The sequence below is a fragment of the Lygodium microphyllum genome, chromosome 12, assembly GCF_053477565.2.
Source record: "Lygodium microphyllum isolate KBCC chromosome 12, Lygodium_microphyllum_v1.1.10, whole genome shotgun sequence".
In the NCBI taxonomy this organism is placed as follows: Eukaryota; Viridiplantae; Streptophyta; class Polypodiopsida; order Schizaeales; family Lygodiaceae; genus Lygodium; species Lygodium microphyllum.
In genome coordinates this window covers 67,217,729-67,237,798 of record NC_141146.1, presented here as the reverse complement: position 1 = coordinate 67,237,798, position 20,070 = coordinate 67,217,729, and the positions used below count along the sequence as shown (strand labels likewise).

Genomic DNA, 20,070 nt, shown 5'->3' with positions numbered 1-20,070 from the left:
AGAGAGAGAGACAGAGGAGAATTGGTGTGAAGAGAAATAGTTTGTTAGAAAGAGAGTGTCCCAGCCGCTATAGCATGTCGAGTTGCACGTGGGTAGTCCATAATGTGGGCTACCCATAGTGTAGGCTACCCTTTTACACTACATTAGACATGCATGACATGCATTAGGATATGAAGTACCCATATTGCCTACAACGCTAGTGCTTGAAACCATGGTACGAAACATTGAGAGAATCTTGATCCGAAGCATTGGGAGAACAAGGACGCGCAATGAAACATCGAGGCATAAAACATCAAAAGAATCCGGTGCAGAGCAGCTTGTATAAGATGCTCTTCACGCGAGGCATAGTTAACAGCTTAGGAGGCCAAGTTTAAGACAAGCTTTGCATTCAGATGTTGTAAGGTACTACTACTAGCTTTTGCACAACGGCCTTGGGTCCCGAGGACTCAGGGGGAAGGCTGTCCAGCTTCGAAATAGCGCCATGGACGTCTGCTTGCTGACCCGAAACCGTGGGAATGCCTATGTATTCATCTCACGTCCCCATACCAGTCATCGGTGCTCTGCAGGGGAGCTGCGCAGAAGAGCCTCAGAGGCCGGGCAGTACCTTTGCTTCTAACAATTTCTTCCTGTCCCTCGAAGGAGGTCGCCGAATCAAGCATGTGCTTCAAGCAAAGATCAGATAAGGAAAGTTGTCGCTTTACTAGCTCAATTCTAACCCCCATCCGCTGAACAATGCCTAAGGGCGCAGGCTCTACAGGCAATGGTCACATAAGGACATTGATGATTACCAGTTCAATGTTATATTTCCACCCGTCTGATGAAGAGTGCCGAATTGTGCATTTCGTGCAGACAGAGATCACAGAAGGAAATTGCTACAGACAAACACCACATAAGGACATTGCTGATTACCAGCTCAATGTTATATTTCCTCCCATCCATTGAAGAATGCTGACGTGCGCATTTTGTAGAGGTAAATATCACATTAGGAAATTGCTACAGGCACATATCACAAAGGAATTTCCCAGTTCAATGCTACCTTTGCTTGATAGAAAGTCCTCCCCTCCATGGAAGAATGCCAAAGTGTGTATGCCGTACATGCAACATTCACATAAGGAAATTGCCGGTTCAATGCTGCCTTTGGTTGACAGAAAATCTTCCCATCCGTTGCAGGATGCCAAACTGTGCATGTGCTACATGCAAGGATCACGTAAGGATATTGTTGCAAACCAGTTCAATGCTACGTTTGCTTGGCAGAAATTCCTTCTATCCGTTGGAGAATGCCAAACTGCATATGTGCTACAGGCAAAATATTACTTAAGGAAGGTGCTCCTTGCTAGTTCCATGCTATTTATCAAGAGGCTCTTTGGTTGCCATAATTGGCAGCATTTTAGGTTCTGTTTTGGGTGTTATGGATCTGCACATAACTTGGAAACAGAAGCCTCTGGGTCAGGCTCCTTGCTTGGTTGACATTCTGGACCAGAAGGGGATTTGTGCTTCCAGAAATGTTATTCACATTCTTCTCTGCAAATGCGGAGAGAAGAAAGACCTGACTGCAGCGAAACAGGTCCATTCATTGATGGTCAGCAGTAAACTTGACAATATACCCTCCTTTATTGATCAACTCATCCGGGTGTTTGCTACATGTGGTGGATTGACAGAAGCAGACACAATTTTTCAAAGAGTAGGAAAGCCTAGCGTGTACACATGGAACTCAATCATCTCAGCTCACAGTAAGCTTGGAACCGGTGAAACAGCACTCCGGCTTTTTCAGAGAATGCAGCAGAGTGGTCTGAAGCCTGACAGGATAACTTTCTTGTCATCTTTGAAATCATGTGGAATGCTACAAGCTTTAGATGAGGGGAGATTGATACATGATCAAATAGCTAGAAATGCTCTTGGATCAGATGCAACCATGGGGAGTGCCTTGATTGACATGTATGCCAAATGTGGAGACATGGAAGATGCACAGAGGATTTTTGATGACTTACCCAGTCGGGATGTTGTTGTATGGGGTGCTTTGCTATCAGGATATGCTCACCATGGGAATGGCTTCCGTGCACTGAACTTATTCAAGAGAATGGAGCTTGAAGGCATAGTGCTGAATAAAATACTCTGCCTGTCTGTGTTGAAAGCATGTAGTTGCACAGAATCCATTGAACATGGTAAAGACATTCATTGCCGACTCGTTGAAACTGGGTTTGACACAGACCCAGTTGTTGGTTGCTCTCTTATTGATATGTATTCCAAATGCACAAAGCTTGAAGATGCAGAAAAAGTATTTAGGACATTCACATGTAGAGATTCTCCATTGTGGGGTGCAATCATTGCAGGATATGCTCAATGTGGCCTTAGTCTTGAAGCCCTCAACTTGTTTGAAGAGATGCTTGTGGATGATCTAAAGCCAACAAAACCAATGGCTTTGTGTGTTTTAAAAGCTTGTGGTACTGTAGCTGCTGTCCCAAAAGGCAGGTTGATTCATGACCAGCTGGTGAGGAATGGACTTGAATCAGATACCATTGTTGGAAATGCTGTCCTTGACATGTATGCTAAATGTGGGAGTTTGGATGAGGCAGAAAGAGTGTTTAACCAATTGCTCTGTCGTGATGCAGTTTCATGGGCCTCATTGATGGCAGGTTACCTTGAACATGGAAGCACGTATACTGTATTCGTACTTTTTGATAAAATGGGGCTGGATGAGGTAAGGCCAGACAAAGTTGTTTTCCTATGCATGCTCAAAGCATGTGCTGCCTTAGGAGACATTGCTCGTGGCAAATCTGTTCATGTGCAGATTCATACATGTAGGCTGACAGAAGATTCCGCTGTCAGTAATGCCCTCATAGACATGTATGTCAAATGTGGGAGCATGGAAGAGGCACTCCATGTTTTTGATAAACTGGAATGTCCAGATGATATTTCATGTGGTGCTGTGATTTCAGGTTATGCCCTGTTCAGGCAAGGTTGGTCTACCCTGGACTTTTTTAAAGAAATGGAAGATAAGGGCATTATGCCAGGCAGAGTCATGTATTTCAATGCATTAAGAGCATGTTGTAGCATAGGAGACATTGAATATGGAAGGCTGTTACATGATCAGATTATTAAGAATGGATATGCATCAGATGAGGATATTGGGAGTATGCTTATCAATATGTATTCAAAATGTGGCAATCTAGAGGAAGCACGCAGAGTGTTTGCTCAGTTGCTTTATTGGGATGAAACATCCTGTGGGATAATAATCACAGCCCATTCTGAACAGGGATATGACTTCTTTGCATTTGAACTTTTTGATCAAATGCTTCAGGATTGTATCATTACCAACAAAGCTATATCTTTGTATGTTCTAAGAGTGTGTAGCACTACTGGCGACATTCGTCGAGGAAGGATGATGCATGATCAAGTGTGCAAAGTTGGACTGGACTTAGATGTATCTGTAGGGAATTCCATCATTACAATGTACATGAAATGCCAAGGTCTTGAGGAAGGTTGTCAAGTGTTTGATATTTTGCCGATAAGAGATGAGATGTCTTGGGGTAATATGATAGCAGGTTATGTGTTTAATGGGGCCAGTCTTGTTTCTTGTAATATTTGGGGTTTAATGCAAGATGGGCTAAAGTGCAGTGCAGATATGTTCATTTGCATCTTAAAGGCATGCAGCAGCATGGAAACCATGGAACAGGGAATGCTGATACATTACCAGATTATGAAAGCTGGCCTGGAAATAGATTTGGTTGTTGGGAGTTCACTCATTGACATGTATGCAAAATGTGGCAGTCTCGAGGATGCATGCAAAGTATTCAATGCATTGCCAGCTCAAGATCTGGTGACATGCAGTTCTATGATAACTGGGTTTTTACAACATGGTGAGAATGTTTCTGCCTTGGAACTTTTCAAACGAATGCAATGGCAAGCTATAAAGCCAGATACATTATTATGTTTACGCATCTTGAAAGTATGTGGAACTTTAGGAGCAACCATACAGGGTAGGCTGATTCATGATGAGATAATAAGAGAAAATTATGAATCGGTTGCTTCTGTCAGGAGCGCCCTTATTAGCATGTATATAAAATGCTGCTGCCCGAAGGAGGCACAAACTGTATTTGATGCTTTTCATAAAGATAATGCATTGTCGTGGGGTGCAGCACTTGCAGGGCAAAGTCGATATGGTGACTGCAAGCTAGCTCTGCACTATTTTGAAGAGCTGCAGAACCGAGGTTTACGGCCAACTGAGAAAATGCTTAGTTGTGTGCTTGCTGCTTGTAGTCATGCAGGTCTCTTAGATGAAGGCTGCCGCGTCTTCAAATACATGACAGAAGGATATGGCATCGCCCCCACTGTTGAGCATTTCAACTGCATGATTGACCTTCTTGGTCGTGCTGGATGTTTGACTGAGGCTGCAGACTTTCTCAGAAGTATGCCACTTTCTCCTGACATTATTGGCTGGAGAACTTTACTTACTGGTTGCAGAATGCATGGGAACATCTCACTGGGGAAACTTTGTCATGGAGAGGTTACCCATATAGAGCCGAGCGATGCTTCTGGATATGTTATCATGACAAGGCTTTATGCTGAAGCTCATTTGTCAAATGCTGTTGAGAAAATACAAGCTGGGAGAAAATCTGCCGGTGCACCTAAAAAACCTGGGAGGGCTTGGATTGAGGTTAACAGCATGGTGCATGAGTTTGTCGTAGGATGCAAAAGTCAAGTTCAAGATGATGAGACTTTTTCTATGCTAGATTGGTTGAGTTTACACATTAGAAGAATAGGGTTTATGCCACAAGTAGACGTGTGTTTAGAGCATGAATCAGATGATAGGGAGGTTAATTTTGAAAGAGTAATCGGTGTACTTAAGGATAGTACATCTATACACATGTCAAAGAATTCTTCAGTGTACAATTGCGATAATGACTTTTTAAGCTTTACTTTGCATAAGGCCAACTTTCTGAAGCAGGTGTAGGCAGTTTGGTTAATTTGTTCGTTTGTCTATTTGATTTCTAATGGCAAATGAATCATGATGACGCTGTCTGAGTAGGAGAACAGGGTAACTTAGGACACAGGTATGGCCAGTGGCCAGTATGACTGATTCATGCTCAGCTGATTCTTCTTTTGGTGCACAGAGTTTGGAAGTTTGCTAAGAGCTCTTCTTGCTTGTCTAGATTGTTTTCTTTTTTAAAATCTTCTCTATCAGAAAATTTCATGTGCTGGCTTTTAAGCAAGCTTGTTCAATGTTTTTATGCTGAAAACCATAGAATCCAGCCATCTACAATACTCCATAAGTGCTTTGCTCAGACTCCGGTCCGTATTATTGATTAAAAACCTGAACTAACCCCAGGCAAAATAGAAGCTGCTTGTGCATTCCTTCAGAATTATAGGCCTCACTTTTAGGCCCTGCAGGGGAGGGGATGGGGTTCTTCTCTTCTCTGTAACATCTTAGGCACAACCATCTCCTTCACTACGTTAAATAGCCCTTATACTCATTTGCAGGTCCTTGTGCATAATCAGGGAGGATTAGAGGGCATCCCAAAAAGATGATTCCTATGACTAGGCATGGAGTGCAAGACACTTTAGAGGAAGCACTATCTTTGGGGAGATTGTCAATATCAGATTATGTAACACAGCTGCAAATTGCACACTACAACTTGTTTGCATAGTCTGACTTCCGAAGAGTTGTGTTCTTTTAGGACCCTGTCTTATGGCAGACTTGAAATATGCCTCGAGATTTTTCTAAGATCCCCTACTACAATTTTTGTGTATTAATCAAAAGAGTCTCTAAAATGACGAATACAACAGATGATAAGAGGGGCTGTTGTCCCTTCATCCCGGTAAAATGTCTAGCATAGCTGAAAAACCAAGCTCAGAACTTTGAACGAGTTAGATGTCGTAAGGGAGTTCGATACAAAAGAAAAGCTTGCTGATGCATTACTCATCAGCCAAGTATACTCTCACAATTCTTGTCTCTAATTCTTTGTATGTATGACTGTGACCATTCCTCAAAGTTTTCTTCTTAAGCCACATGACTTTTTTATGATATTTGAACTATTTCCAAGTGCAGGGGTAGTTGTGGTGTCAAATGGAGTATGGCACGTGCGTCTCGGGCGATGAAACCCTCCTTTTTTTGGGTCCCTCGAAGCTCATACAAATTTTACTCTTTGATTATTATGGAGTTTAAGTAGCCAACATATTTTATTTATTATCTAAATAAATGAATGCACTTTTTTGTCATCCACGGGGTGGTGGCGCAGTTGGCTAGCGCGTAGGTCTCATAGCTCGTGGGCAATCCTGAGGTCGAGAGTTCGAGCCTCTCTCACCCCATGTCTTTTGATGACCGATTGATCGAATTATAAACCTTTGATCGACTTGGACTTTGTCATACCGTTGATGGACTCTCATAATTCCGAAGCTTCACTATGCCTTTGCCACTGATTCCCGGTTTTGGCGATTTACTAGCTTCTCTCTAATTCCCCAACTTTTCCCGAACCCTTAAAACCATCTTTTATAGCTTTTTCATGCTATATATATATAAATCTCCCTCACGTGCATGCAAGACATTCAATGCCTTTTGGACGACAGATTTGTTAATAGGCCTGGAGGATGCGGACGCCCAGCTCCAACTCATGCATGCTTGCAACTTAACCCACAATCCAGACCACCGCACTACAACCCCATTGCCAAGACTTTCTATGCCTTTAAAAAAAGGCACCTTAGCATGGTGCTCATAAAAACCTTTTTTCTCAACCTCGGTAATCTTTTGTTTAAAATACATAAACAATTGATATTATGATCACATAGGTATTTACAATGCACCTTAGATGCTCATAGAAAACCTTTTTCTCAACCTCCATAATATTCTTTTTTAAACAATACATAAATAATTGATATTGCTATTGGATAGGTATTTACAATGCACCTTAGAGGTGCTGTGGGCAAGACCAAAAAATTATTGGTCAATACCCAAAAATACGGTCATCCCTTAGTCCTTTTGAATAGTTTGAAACCAACTTTGAAGATCTAGGCTCTTTTCCTAATTCTTCCAGGTAAAACTACCACCTCCCTAGCAATACTTGCAAAGAGGAAGTCATGCTTGACTCGAACTTGTTTGGCCATTTCTACTTTGTTTCTATTATTCCAAATGGCACGAATGGAAATTGCCCTAATGCTATTCCATATTTTACGAGAATCCTCATCAAATTCCTCCTTATCTCGAGATAGTGCTATTTTCAGTCTAATGGAGTTGAGGCCTGCTTTTTGCACCTAAGATTTGACCCTCTTCCACATCATTTGGATTGTAGAACAATGCTAAAGTGCATGAGGGATTGATTCCTTGGCACTGAAACACATAGGATACCGAGGTGAAACCTTGATAAACGTGCCTACCTGATCTTTAGTACTCGAACTTCTTGGAGTTGATTTTCCAAACCGAAGTAGTAAGCTTGTTGGATGGAGTGCTTTTCCATACCCTCTTGATATAGGATCTCCATGTCTTCTAGTGGTCTCTAGGGAAGGTAGTCTTCCATACTTCTTGTACCTTGACGTATCTTTCATTGCTTATGGTCTCAAAATATACCTCTTCTTAGCCACATAGAGGGGCCTTCCTTTAGCGGTGAGGAGGGATTTAGTGATGGGAAATATGGTAGAGAGATAAGCAATAGAATAATTCTCCTTCTTGCTTGCCATGAGTTGGCTCAACCCAACATATTCTACTGAACATTTCCCTAATCTCTTCATCTTCCATGAACCTAGCCTTGGAGGGAAGCAAGATCTCACTAGAGAGTTAGAGACTCTTTTGGTCTAGCGCTTAACAAAGTTTAAGGCTATTCTTAACCAGAGCCTTGTTGTTACTTTAAGCGAAGGGTGATAACCACATATGTTGGTTCAAGGAGGAATCATGTGCCCGAGCTTTTTCAAGATTTTATTAGTGGCTAAATACTACCTCTACCTAGCTACCTACATTTACTTATACTTATTGCCTGGACACCTATACCTTATAGGTGGTAGTCACCTATCAATGTTACTTTATTTTTTATTCTTTCCATAACAATAGAATAAGGAACGTCAAGTCACAAATTGTAACTGTTGGAGTTTCCATACATCGGTCTTATTCTCTCTTGCTTAAATATCCATGGCACACGTTTCTCTCTTGCTTCTCCTTGTCCTTCAATTCTTGCTCCACCTTTCAACAAGTATCAAAGGGGGCATTCAAGAAGCTTCATCGACATTCACTCTTCAGGTTGGGCGATGATCTTCATTATTAGCTTCCATGGTAGCCATTCGTTGAGGTATGCATCATCCCCATATCTCCTCGAATCAACTCCAACCCTTCCAACCTTGATTAGGGCCTTCACTTTCCAAGTGATCCAGGAGGATTAGCCATAGTAGATAGAGCCACATGAGGAGCCCCCACATTTTTTGGTCATTTTTAGGGGCCCACCTTGCTGCTCTCTTTGCTGCCATTTGGCCTTGCCACCTTGCTCCATGCTTTGCCTAGTATTTGTGGTTTTTTTGGCTTCCTTCAACTTCGTCTTTGCATAAGTTTTGAAGAGATTTAGATTAGCCATTTCTCTACAGTTCAGGACATGTATGTTATTCACGATTTGGATAACAAGCATTTGCTTACTTTATGTTCTATTGATGCTTATGGGAAAATTTTCTAATTCCTTGAAGATGTATTGATGCTTGGGAATGGATTTAGGACTAATTATAGCTTGTTTAGGTGAGTTCTCGAAGGGTTCTTTGCTATAATACCATGTGGGCAGCAAGCATTCATTTCATAGTGTAAGGCTTATGTATTGAATGCCTACACATGCTTTGGGAATGCTATATTGATGTATTGATATTTAGTGTTGGTTATTATATCCAACCATGTTTACATTGAGCTCCATGCTTTGGTTTTGAGCATTGGTGGTTGCATATTTATAGTCTCTACTTACATTGCAGTTTTCTTGGTTATAGGCTTAAAGACTTATTGCAAGTATATGCTCGTGGATGTATTGCTTTATGTCATTGGATACCCCAATGCTATGAGTCATATGTATTGACCTTTGCTTTGCTTCATGACACTCTGGTTCCCTTTCGTGGGAACACTTTGATATTTCCTTTGCAAAGCTCCACCCTTGAGCTGGTGGGAGACATTTATTTGCTTATACATATGTTCTCAGCTAGTTATGGTCTACATTGTTCATGCAAATACCAATGATTGTGGGCTGATTTAGCTTTGATTTATACACTTGGTACTTCCTCAAGTCAATTGGGTCTATCAATTAGATGCATTCTTGGTTATGCACTTGAGCTTCAATGTTTATATACAATGAGTTAGTTGCATATTAGCGGATCTTTGTTGCTTTTGGGAGATCTCGTATGCATAGTTAGCTTATGTACATGCTAATCCTTTGTTTGAAATTGCATCTATGTCTCTAATAATATTTGGTACCCTGTTGGTTTATACTCTATTTTGCATTGTTAGTTAGATTGTATATCCCGGTTACTACCCATATATTCTTGGCACTAAGAGCTCTGCCTTTTGCTCGTTTGTCTATGATTGTACATTCATTTATTGTAGCTTTTGACCAGCCATATTGAAATTTTAGTTTTGAGTAGTTCTTTGAGAGTAGACATTCATTAAATGCACTCTATGACATTTGTTTTGTGGATAGCTATATCTTGCATTATACCTCGCCTCTTGCAGCTGGTTTTAGGTGATTTTAGGAATGTTTTATTGGTGCTTTGGTGACTCACTTTACTCTTTGCTTTGTAGTTATCAGGGCATTTGGTAATTGGGGATAGTGCTATTTTCAACATAGATAAATTGGATGGCACCAACTTCAATTATTGGAAGGCCTAGATTTGGTAGGTATTGGTGAAAAAGAAGCAAATCTAACATTGATATCCAAAGGTATAAAGCATGATGAGTTTGATGCAGAGGGCTGCTTTTGATGAGCTATGCAAGTCCATTATTATCTTGTCATTGTCTTAGTAGACTTGTTTCGATGTTATTGAGACAAAGGGTGGTGCTTATGATTTATGGCAATATATATATGATCTTTATAATAAGTAGGGTCTTGCATCTCAATTGTTTTGGTTAGAGAAGCTTATGGATCTTCGCATAAAGGAGGGAACTCCTATGTCCACTTATCTGCATGAGTTCCATTCCATTATTAGTCAGCTTATCTCACAAGGTATCAAGTTTGAGGATAACATAAAGTCTTTATTCTTGGTTGCTACACTACTTGAGTCTTGGAATACATTTCGTACTGCTATGAGTGCCAATTACCTTGAAGATGGATTTAAATGCTTTGACGTAGAGGGAGCTTTGCTTATAGAAGAAGTGAATGGGAAGAACATTGATGTAGCCCATACTTCTCATGCACTTACAACTAGAGGTACACATGATGAAAAATGGAATAATAATCATGGGAGAAACTCACAACCCAATAGGGGCAAGTTTAAGTCTCATGGGCAATTGCGTAGTAAGTTTCGTAGTCTTAAGTCCTCTCTCACTTATTATTATCATTGGAAGCAGGGTCACATAAGGCCACAATGCCATAAGGTACACAATGATAGGCATGAAAAAGGCAAAGAAAAAGTGTAGGATAATGCTAAGTCTTCTGATGATTGTAGCATCGTTTCTAAGTCTAATGTTAAGATAGAAGAGATGAATATCTTATAGTATAGCTTAGATGATTATATACTTAGTGCTTCTTCACTTGATGGCACTTAGTTGGTTGGTTGTTGGTTTTATACCTACTGCACTATTATAGGTTTAGTCAAATTGGTTCACGATCATGTATGTAATATTGTTGGCATAGGTGATTTAAGATTGTAGTTTAGTATTAGTGCTCCATTTGTGTTGCATGATGTATGTTATGTCTTGGCTTTGATTAAAAGGCTTATCTCATCTAGACCATTAGTTGACGACATGTATAATGTATCTTTTGTTTTTATGTATAGAAGATTACATGTGGTAAACTTATTTTTGCTAGAAGTGCCAAGGTTGGTAGTTTATATCCCTTGCTTGTATCTAGATTTGCTCATCATATTTTGGCCATGAGCAATCTTTCACATATATCTTTTTGGCATTGTCCTCTTGGGCATATGTCCCTTAAAGGAATGAAAGTCCTTGTTTACAATACTTACCACCTCTTGACTACTCATGTTTTGACTTTTGTGATCATTGTGTATATAACATGTAGGCTCGTAACTCACATAAAAAGTCTAGTTCTATGCACATGGGTGAGTCATTGGATCTTGTGCAGTTAGATGTTTGTAGTCTTAGGCCCCTATCAATCATTAGGTGGTGCAAAGTACTTCATTATATTTGTTGATAATTATTTGCATAAGATCTAGGCCTATCACATTGAGTAAAATTTAGAGGTGTTACTCACTTTTTAGCACTTTCTTGCTATGCTGAGAACTAGCATATGCATAGGCTAAAATGCTTACAATTTGATAGTAGGGGTGGATATATCTCTAAGGCATTTGAGAAGTTTTGTGATGAGAGGGATATTAAGTGTCAATTGACTGTCCCATACACCCTATCCTAGAATGTGTTGTTGAGGATATGAATAGGACTATTTAGGAAAGAGTTAGTAGTATACTTAGTTAGGTAGGATTACCACAATGCTTTTGGGTGTAGTTTATTTGATTAGTAGATCACCATGTAGTGCTCTTGGTGGTAGAGTTGTAGAGGATGCATGGTCTGGTAAGCCTCCCTCGTATACACACTTGCAAGTCTTTAGATGTGAGGCTTGCTACCATATTCCCAAAGATAAACACAACAAGTTAGATCTGAAGTCTATCAAATGCATGTTTCTTAGATATGGTGATGCAAATGAGATAGGCTATCATCTTAGGGATTCATAGGCTTGGAAGGCTATCCATAGCCATGATGTTGTATTCTATGAGAAAAAGATGTATATAAAACCAAAGTAGATAGTTGAGATATGCAAGTTGATCTTTCAAGAGGAGCCTCCTTTTACAATATAGCATGCTCTAGTTAGACAACATATAGTAGCTTTGTTGATGATGATATAATGGCCCACGATCTACCTTTTGTGTAGGATCATGATGCTAGATGGAGAGGATAAGTAGTAAAAGCCCCACATCTGGCTTTGAGACACTCTACTAGAGCCTTATGTATACTTGGCCCTCTATACGTTACTTCATGGTTATTGATTTTAATGAGGCCCTCACTTATGAGGAGGCTATGCGCAGAGATGATGGTCACTCTTGGGAGAGGACCATGCATTATGAGTTTAACTCACTATAGAAAAATCATATATGGGATTTGGTCTCCTTGCCAAATGGTAAACATACGTTGCCCTACAAATGGGTGTATACGTTGAAGAGTACCTTTGGTTGCACACAAGATATGTTTGGTTGCTAAGGGTTTTAAATAGAAAAGGGAGTTGACTTTGATGAGATATTCTTTCCTATGGTCAAGATGACAACCTTTTGATTGTTGGTATTGGCCTTGTTTACATAGATGGATATGGATTTATACCAGATGTATTATAACATTTTTTACATGGGGACCTATATGAGGATCTCTACATGAAGTAGCCAAAGGGTTTTGAGAAAAAGGGTAGGGAACACCTACTATGCAAGTTTAGAGAGAGTCTTTATGAAATTAATAAGTACACACCTAGGGAATTGTATCATAAGTTTGATGCCTTTATGCATTCATAAGATTATTCCCACAATGATATGGATCCATGTCTTTATATAATGAAGGCTCATCATGGTAGCCTTATCATTTTGATGCTATATGTTGATGTTATGCTAATTGTTGAAAGTACTCATGATGAGCTAGAAATTTTGAAGATTTAGCTCAAGAAGAGCTTTGAGATGAAAAAAATTGGGTATGCCTCTCACATACTTGGTATGGGTATTACCCACAATTGCTCTAAGGGACTCCTCTACTTGTTATAGAGCAAGTATATTCATAAAGTCCTTGAGTAGTTCCATATGCAAGGGTGGTGAGCCTATTGGCTACCCATTATCTTCTTATGTGAAGGTCAGTAGTAGGTAGATTATCCCTAGTTAGATGATGAGAAGGCTAAGATGGACAAGGTCCCCTATGCATTTGCCATGGGTAGCTTGATGTATGCCATGATAGCCAACCACTGGACCTGATATAACATTTTGAGTGGGAGTTGTGGCTCGTTATATGGTGACATCTAGCACTCAACATTGGGACACCATGAAGGGTATCATGTGATACCTTAAGGGAACTTTAGATATATACATTTGTTATGGTGGTCAGGATATTGGAGTCATGGGTTACAAAGACTCTAATTATGTAGGATATGTAGATAATAGGAAGTTCATCTCTATCTATATCTTCACTTTTAATGGAGGTGTTATTTCTTGGATATCTAGCATGCAGAAAGGCATGGCCTTGTGTAATACCAAGGTTGAGTACATTGCAACCATTGAGGCTTGCAACGAGGCCCTATGGTTAGGCAATTTGGTTGCAGACCTTGGTATGACAATGACTTTCACATTGCATTCAGACTTTATGAGTACAATTTTGTTAGTATGTAATCCATTCTTTCATGCAAAGAAAAAGTACATTGAGGTGGTTCGTTATCACTTCATCATAGAGGTGATTAAGGACAAGCAAATAGATCTTGTCAGGATATCTGTCGGCCTCGTTTTTTTAGTGCCCCCAAAATGATTTTCTTGACTGGTAGAGATGATGGGAATGGAGAAGGCAGTAGGATGAAGAATTTTTTGACTATCTATCACTCTGAATAGATAAAAAATTGATGCACTGAATGAAGAGATATGATTTTAGTCTTTCTCTCTTGTCTCTCGTCTCTCGTCTCTCCTCTTGTTGTATGTTTCTATGGGTTAATGTGTAAGAGAAGGGGGTGGACTGAGATGAAAGATTTTGATCGTGCGATGATGCGAAAATGCAAAGGGATGTAAATCAGGGTTGGATGGATCTTCAATAGCTGTTGGAGAGCACCAAAGGGCCTCTAATTTCGAAATACATACGTCATAAGAGGCGAGATTTCATGAGTAAGTCATAAATTTCATAGTTTTATGATAAATTTTGGTTGAAAATGGTTGGAAATGATTGTATTTGGTTGCCAATGTTTTGATTTATCAGACATATTGAATAAATCACAAAAAAGCAGTTGTATAATAATTCTATGCTAAACATGTAAAACCCACGACTATGTGGTTTAAGGAAAATTATGCGTTTTTTGGGTTTCGGTTGTGCATATGCTGTTCCTATGGGTTGAAACATGATGAGAAAATCATTATCAATAAGATCAATCAATTTAAATAAATAAATCAATAAATATAAGTAATTATCTATAAATAAATAGTAAAAAATAAGACAAAATGAAAAAAATTGTTTTTTCGCATCTGAAACATAAAAAAAAAAAGATTTATGTTTGTAAATGTATGGTAAAGCTGAAGCATGAGGTTTAGCCTCATTTCAGCCCTATCTCTATGTTAAAGTAGATTTTTATTTTTTTCATGAAAGAAAAATACATGAAAAATACGCCTTAAACCTACCAATGAATGCACTTTAAACGGTAGGGAGAAGGGGGTTGTTGAGTGTTTAAAGTACATTGAGTTTTGATGTTTTATGATGCATGGCATGTAGGGTATGTTGTTTTCTAAAATTAAAAGAGTTTAGTAGCATGAGAATGCTTGGTTCTAAGCAATGTAACAATTGCGGATTAGAAGAAATACATAAAAAGAACTATTTTCGCACTTTCACAATGTTGATTGTTAATGAATAAACTTGTTTGAGCATGCTACCTATACACAATTGCATTGCACTCACCATATGGTAATATCCTGGATGCATAACAACTGTTTGTACGAGCAATGACCTACGTTGAGAGTGTGAGATACCCTAAGTTATAGCGTTAGAGATAGGTTCTTTGGGGGATACTCAGTGAGGACTATCTATTATCTCATGGATTGATCAATCAAAAGAGTGGAGCTTGTTTCGAATGTGTTCTATATGGTCATGGTGCATCTTGTTGGGGCTAATCCTTGAGGTATAGGAGAGTCATAGTGGAGCCGTAGTGATCAACTGAGGGGTGCACCCTTTGTATGTACTTATGTGGTGTATAACACCAATATATTTATGGACTCCCTCTGAGGAGCGTGGGGGAAGGATATCCATTGGACTACAAATCATACAAACACAAAGTTTTGTATCGGAGGTAAGGGTAGTATACCCCTTAGACGCTCTTGGCCGCAAGGCTGTGTGGGGTGGTTTGAGGTGTGTAGCAAAGGCCCGGCTAGTGCCATCGAGCTAGTGTCAAGCTCGTTTTAGGTCTTGACAATATTGACTGACAAGAATCCTACATATTTTCTCACTAAAAGTCTCCTATGAAATGTTATGCCTTTCTTTGGAAGATGATGGGCATAAGATCATATGACATATATTTCTTCTACTATTGTACTTTTATGTATACATTTTTTTCTCCACACGGGCACATTCATATTTAAGTGGGAGGTTATTGGAGGTCAAAGACCGTCTGTGCCTAGTCGCCTATATTTATTTGTACTTACTACATGCATACCTTTACGCTACAGGTGGAGGCCGCTCATCATTGTCACTTTATTCGTTTTTGTTTCTATGACAATAGAATAAGGGAAGGTATCTCACACATTGTGATTATTGGAGTTCTTGTACACTAGTCTTGCTCTCTCTTGCTTGAACCTCCATAGCTCTTACTTCTCTCGTGCTTTTGCTTGTGCTTCCACTCTTGCTCCACCTTGCATATTTAAGGTTGGAGTTTGCTATAGGGGATTCCCGACTCCCTAATCTTGAATTCCATGCTAGCAAAGAGGATGTCTTTTCACTCAAGCATGATCCACTTACCCTTTGTAGATACAACATCCTGCATCCAGTGGTCATTAGGTGAACCCATGGGAGGTTGTAACTTAGCCTAACCACTAGTTTGAAGAGGAGCCTTGTTGCCTTGGTAGACATGGCCTCCAACTCAAGGATTCCATTAGCTTGGGGCTCACAAAGAAAATCCCAAGAAATAGGATGCTAGCGTATGGTATTGGTGTAGCCCCATACAAAATCTTTGGCTAGCCTTTCCAATGATTCTTAGCATGCTTTGGAGAATGAACAAGCTATAGTGACAAAGCTTACACATCAAATTGATCACTGCATTTAGAATGATGATTTTGCCACTTTGACCCACTGAAGAGTGCCCATAGATATTCAGCTTGGCCTCTAGTTTGTCTTTGAGCCCTTCGAACTTTTGCCTTTTAGTGAGGGAAATCCCCATGGGGAAATCAAGGTATTAGAATACTTGGCTAGGCTAGTTGAGCTTACAGCCATAATCAAGCATTAAATCTTGTGCCTTTGAGATTGTAAGGGGAAGCATCTTTGTCTTATGCACACTAAAATCAAACATAGAGACTCTGTAGAAGAGATGCTACACTTCTAGTAGGGAGTTAACATTTTGTTTGGAGGCGTAAACAATATTAGAATTACTGTCAACAAAGAGCTGGGGCTGTCTACAAAATTGTGAGTCATTAGGGAAAGGAAGTCCCTTAAGTAGAATAAATTGAATTTTGTGCTCTATTATCATCAGCAAAGGGTTAGTAACATTGCAAAGAGAAGGGAAGCAATGGGACAACCTCGACACATAGACCTCCTAAGTAAAAAGTTGTTAGAGAGCTTACCATTGACATTGACTGCAGCCAAGGCATTGATGAATAGCCCATTAATCATTTTGTAGAATAGTGAGCTGAAACCCATCCATTTGAGGGTGGCAAGGATGAAATCCCATCTAACACATTTATAAGCTTTGTTCATATCCATGTTGATGAGGACAAACTAGGATGTCCCTTCCCAATGGATAGTCAATTGAGATGATTCGGTTGAATATAGCATCTTGTATGCATTAATTGAGGAGAAAGCCATACTAGTCACGATGGAGGATCTTGGGGAGGAAGAATTTAATTTGTAGTGCTACGGACTTCACCATGATCTTGTAGCTAGCATTAAGCATTGTGAGGGGACACCATTAGTTGATGGAGATATTGTCATGGGATTTAGCTAACTATCAGCTTGATCACCCCATGCTTAATGCAAGGTGTAAGGGAGCTAGTTCTCTTGAATTGATTAGCAAAATCACAAATATCTTTCTTGCATACATCCCAAATGTGTCGAGAGAATTCCACTGGCAGTCCAACTTGCCTAGGGGACTTGACTATTTTCATCTTTCTCACCACAAAATCTAGCTCTTCCATTAAGAAAGGATGTGAGATAAGGGTGGCTATATCAAATTTGACCTTATTCATACATGGAGTTAGGAGCTTCACCAGGTTCTCCCCAGACCCCTCCAAGTATTGAGGTAAGAATCCCAATATAGCTAGTAGATTAGAGGTGAAGGTTTGGGAGATTGAGGAATTGTCTTGGTGAAGCACTTCATTGGAGTCATATATCTCCACAAATTCTAGATTACAATATTGGTGCATATGTTTTTCTTTCTAGCTACCTTCCTCCCTTCTCCCTCTCTCTCATGCACTCTCTCTCCCCAATGATTTCAATACAATAGAGTTCATGCAAGCAATCCAGATCCACATTTATATTGCTTTGGCTTTTGGCAAGTGCGCTACTATTCCACAATAGAGAGGGATGTCACCATTGTCAAAACCAAGTGAGCTATGACTATGTTTTTCTCGAGAAAATAAAATGCATTTATGTTAAGAGGTTGCATAGTTTTTGCTTTGTTGGTCACACAATGGGTGTTGCTAGAAAAGTTCTACTTCCAAGCACAAGGTGCAAGTTCTCTTCCATGAGCATGGGTTGGTGTATAAACATATTTCCATTTGCATTCATTCCAAACACTCAAAGGTACACATAGTACAAGTGCTTGCACGTCAAATATGCTTTCCCTTCTACAACATGATCCATGAAATCCCGACAATTATATATTGGGTTCTTGCAATGCACACATTATGACACTCTTGCAAGACACTTGAGTTAGGTGTCTCTAGTTTGAAAAGCTCATGCTTCAAGGGTTCACCACTGTGTGGCCCTTCACAATTCCATCTAGAGCCAATGCCGAATCTATGATTTTTCCTATAGCTTGTGAAACACTGCTTCGATATGTTTGTGAGCCCTCATTAGCGTCTACTCGTTGTGTTTCCTTTCATGAAACAAGATCACCACTCTCCAACATGTGGATTTCTTCTGTAGTAAAATTTGTGCCTCGTGCAATCGGCCATACTTGTGGAACTCTGGGTGGTGTGTGATGAATAGAAGAACAAATGTTCCGTGTATGGTCTACACTATCATTATACAACCACATAAATTGGTACTACATTCCATGTTGATTGCTAGCTTCTCCTCTTGAGCTAGACCACTCCATGATACCCCAAAATGAAGGTGTGGGCACCCCATATGTCATGTTGTTTATTGTTTTCTTGCATTTTTTTCTACTCCCAACCAACCTTGAATTGCACAAGACTATGAGCTAGAATTCCTCTTATAGCCCAAATAGTGTCGTGAAGAACTGTCTCTACCATCATTTCCTTCGAAGAGTTTGAATACTGCCCTTGATGGGTTGGAAGGAAAAGGGTCCTCAAAGTTTAGTTTTCTTTTGCCCTTTTTTTCAAGTATGTTTTTAGTCACATACTTAGGTTTTTGAGAGGTGTTTGCTTCCTCTAACCCACTTTCCCTTCAACCTTTCATTTCCTTGCTATAATGACATTGTCTCCTCTAAAATTAGGTTATTGATGCATTTTAGTTCTAGTTTCCATCTCCTCCACCATTTGTACTGCCACTTGAGGAGTGGGGCTAATTCCTTGTTATAGTTGACTCAAAAGCTTCTCTACACTGGGTCCTATACCACGAAACTTTCCACCAATGAATGCATGTCGTTTCATGATCTATAGTAGAGCATTGCCAAAATCACTAACACATGCATCGTGCAAGCTGACAGTCCCTTTGAATCCCTCCCCAACCAACCAACTTGCATATACTGGATTTGCTAGATTCATGGTTAGCATATGAGCAATGTCCTCTACCACCTGCACGAATACCAAGATAAGAGTATATGGAGCGTGAGAAAATCATTGCACTGCATATCACATGGTACTCTTATGGATTACCTCGGCACGTAATGGCTATGCTAGATTCATGGTTGGCATATGAACAATGTCCTCTACCACGTGCATGAATACCAACACGAGAGTATATGTAGCGTGAGAAAATGATTGCATTGCATATCACATGGTACTCTTATGGATTACCCCAGCAAAGTTTCACCTCCAACATGAATATTTGATATGCCACCAAACAAGTAATCAAAAAGCCACTACCAAAATATTATAGTCTCCAACCTTACCTGAGGCCCACCAAACTTGAATGAATCAGTAATGTATTATTGCATCATCTTTCATGGTTGCACACCTCCACATGTGACACAAATCGTAGTGGCGAGCACAAGCTCTACCACCAAGACCCACGGATCGCTTATTGTTTCAAGCATTTCAAGCGAGCACCAATGGCCACCTCTAACATAGCCAATACGCCTTGCCTCTCTACGGATGTAGTGAGATTACCTTGATACCCAAGTGAGTTGCTTCCTCTCTCAAGTACGCCGATAGCTCCATGATTCGTGATGCAAGCTCAAGAATCCTTAAGCCTCTTCCTCCAAGCTCCATCCTCCATAGCCACGCGCGAGAGAAGAGAAGAGAAGAGAGGAGAAGATGGAGAGCTTCTCCACCATGATCCCTCACCCTCACACACTCACTCCTCACACTCTCACACTCCCTCCCTCAAGCACACACAAGCAATCAAAGAAAAGAGGAGGAGAGAAGAAGAAGAGTCCACTTTTCCACACACCAAATAATGAGCTCTCATTCCATTTTTGAACTTTATATACAAAGCGCTAAATTCCATTCGGGCGGTCATCCCCTTTTTACATGGCTAAGTATAGCCTAGAGGTCCTTTTTTCATTGTCCTCATATCTTCCTAGTTTCCCTCCTACCACCCATCTACATTTATAATTTGCACAGGTCAAGGCTCGACACTTTTAAAATAAATCAAAGTGTGCCTTGGGCTCTTTTGCAAAAGTA

The 20,070-nt window shown here is 40.0% G+C and overlaps 1 protein-coding gene and 1 non-coding gene across 2 annotated transcripts; both read left to right on the top strand.

Moving 5' to 3' along the window:
* The first annotated feature begins 215 nt into the window (after positions 1-215).
* On the top strand, positions 216-5,832 carry LOC148027868 (pentatricopeptide repeat-containing protein At5g27110-like). The gene is made up of 2 exons (XM_087689572.1): positions 216-970; positions 1,171-5,832. Exon 2 carries the CDS (start codon positions 1,409-1,411, stop codon positions 4,949-4,951), a length of 3,543 nt encoding a protein of 1,180 aa, XP_087545698.1. The 5' UTR covers positions 216-970; positions 1,171-1,408; the 3' UTR covers positions 4,952-5,832.
* A 389-nt stretch (positions 5,833-6,221) lies between these two features.
* On the top strand, positions 6,222-6,306 carry TRNAM-CAU (transfer RNA methionine (anticodon CAU)). The gene is given in 2 exon segments: positions 6,222-6,259; positions 6,271-6,306. It is a non-coding gene; the product is annotated as a tRNA-Met (tRNA).
* Positions 6,307-20,070: the final 13,764 nt, after the last annotated feature.

Bases quoted from the DNA above. Each gene is read 5' to 3' on its own strand.
- LOC148027868 (XM_087689572.1), top strand. From the start codon at position 1,409: ATGGATCTGCACATAACTTGGAAACAGAAGCCTCTGGGTCAGGCTCCT.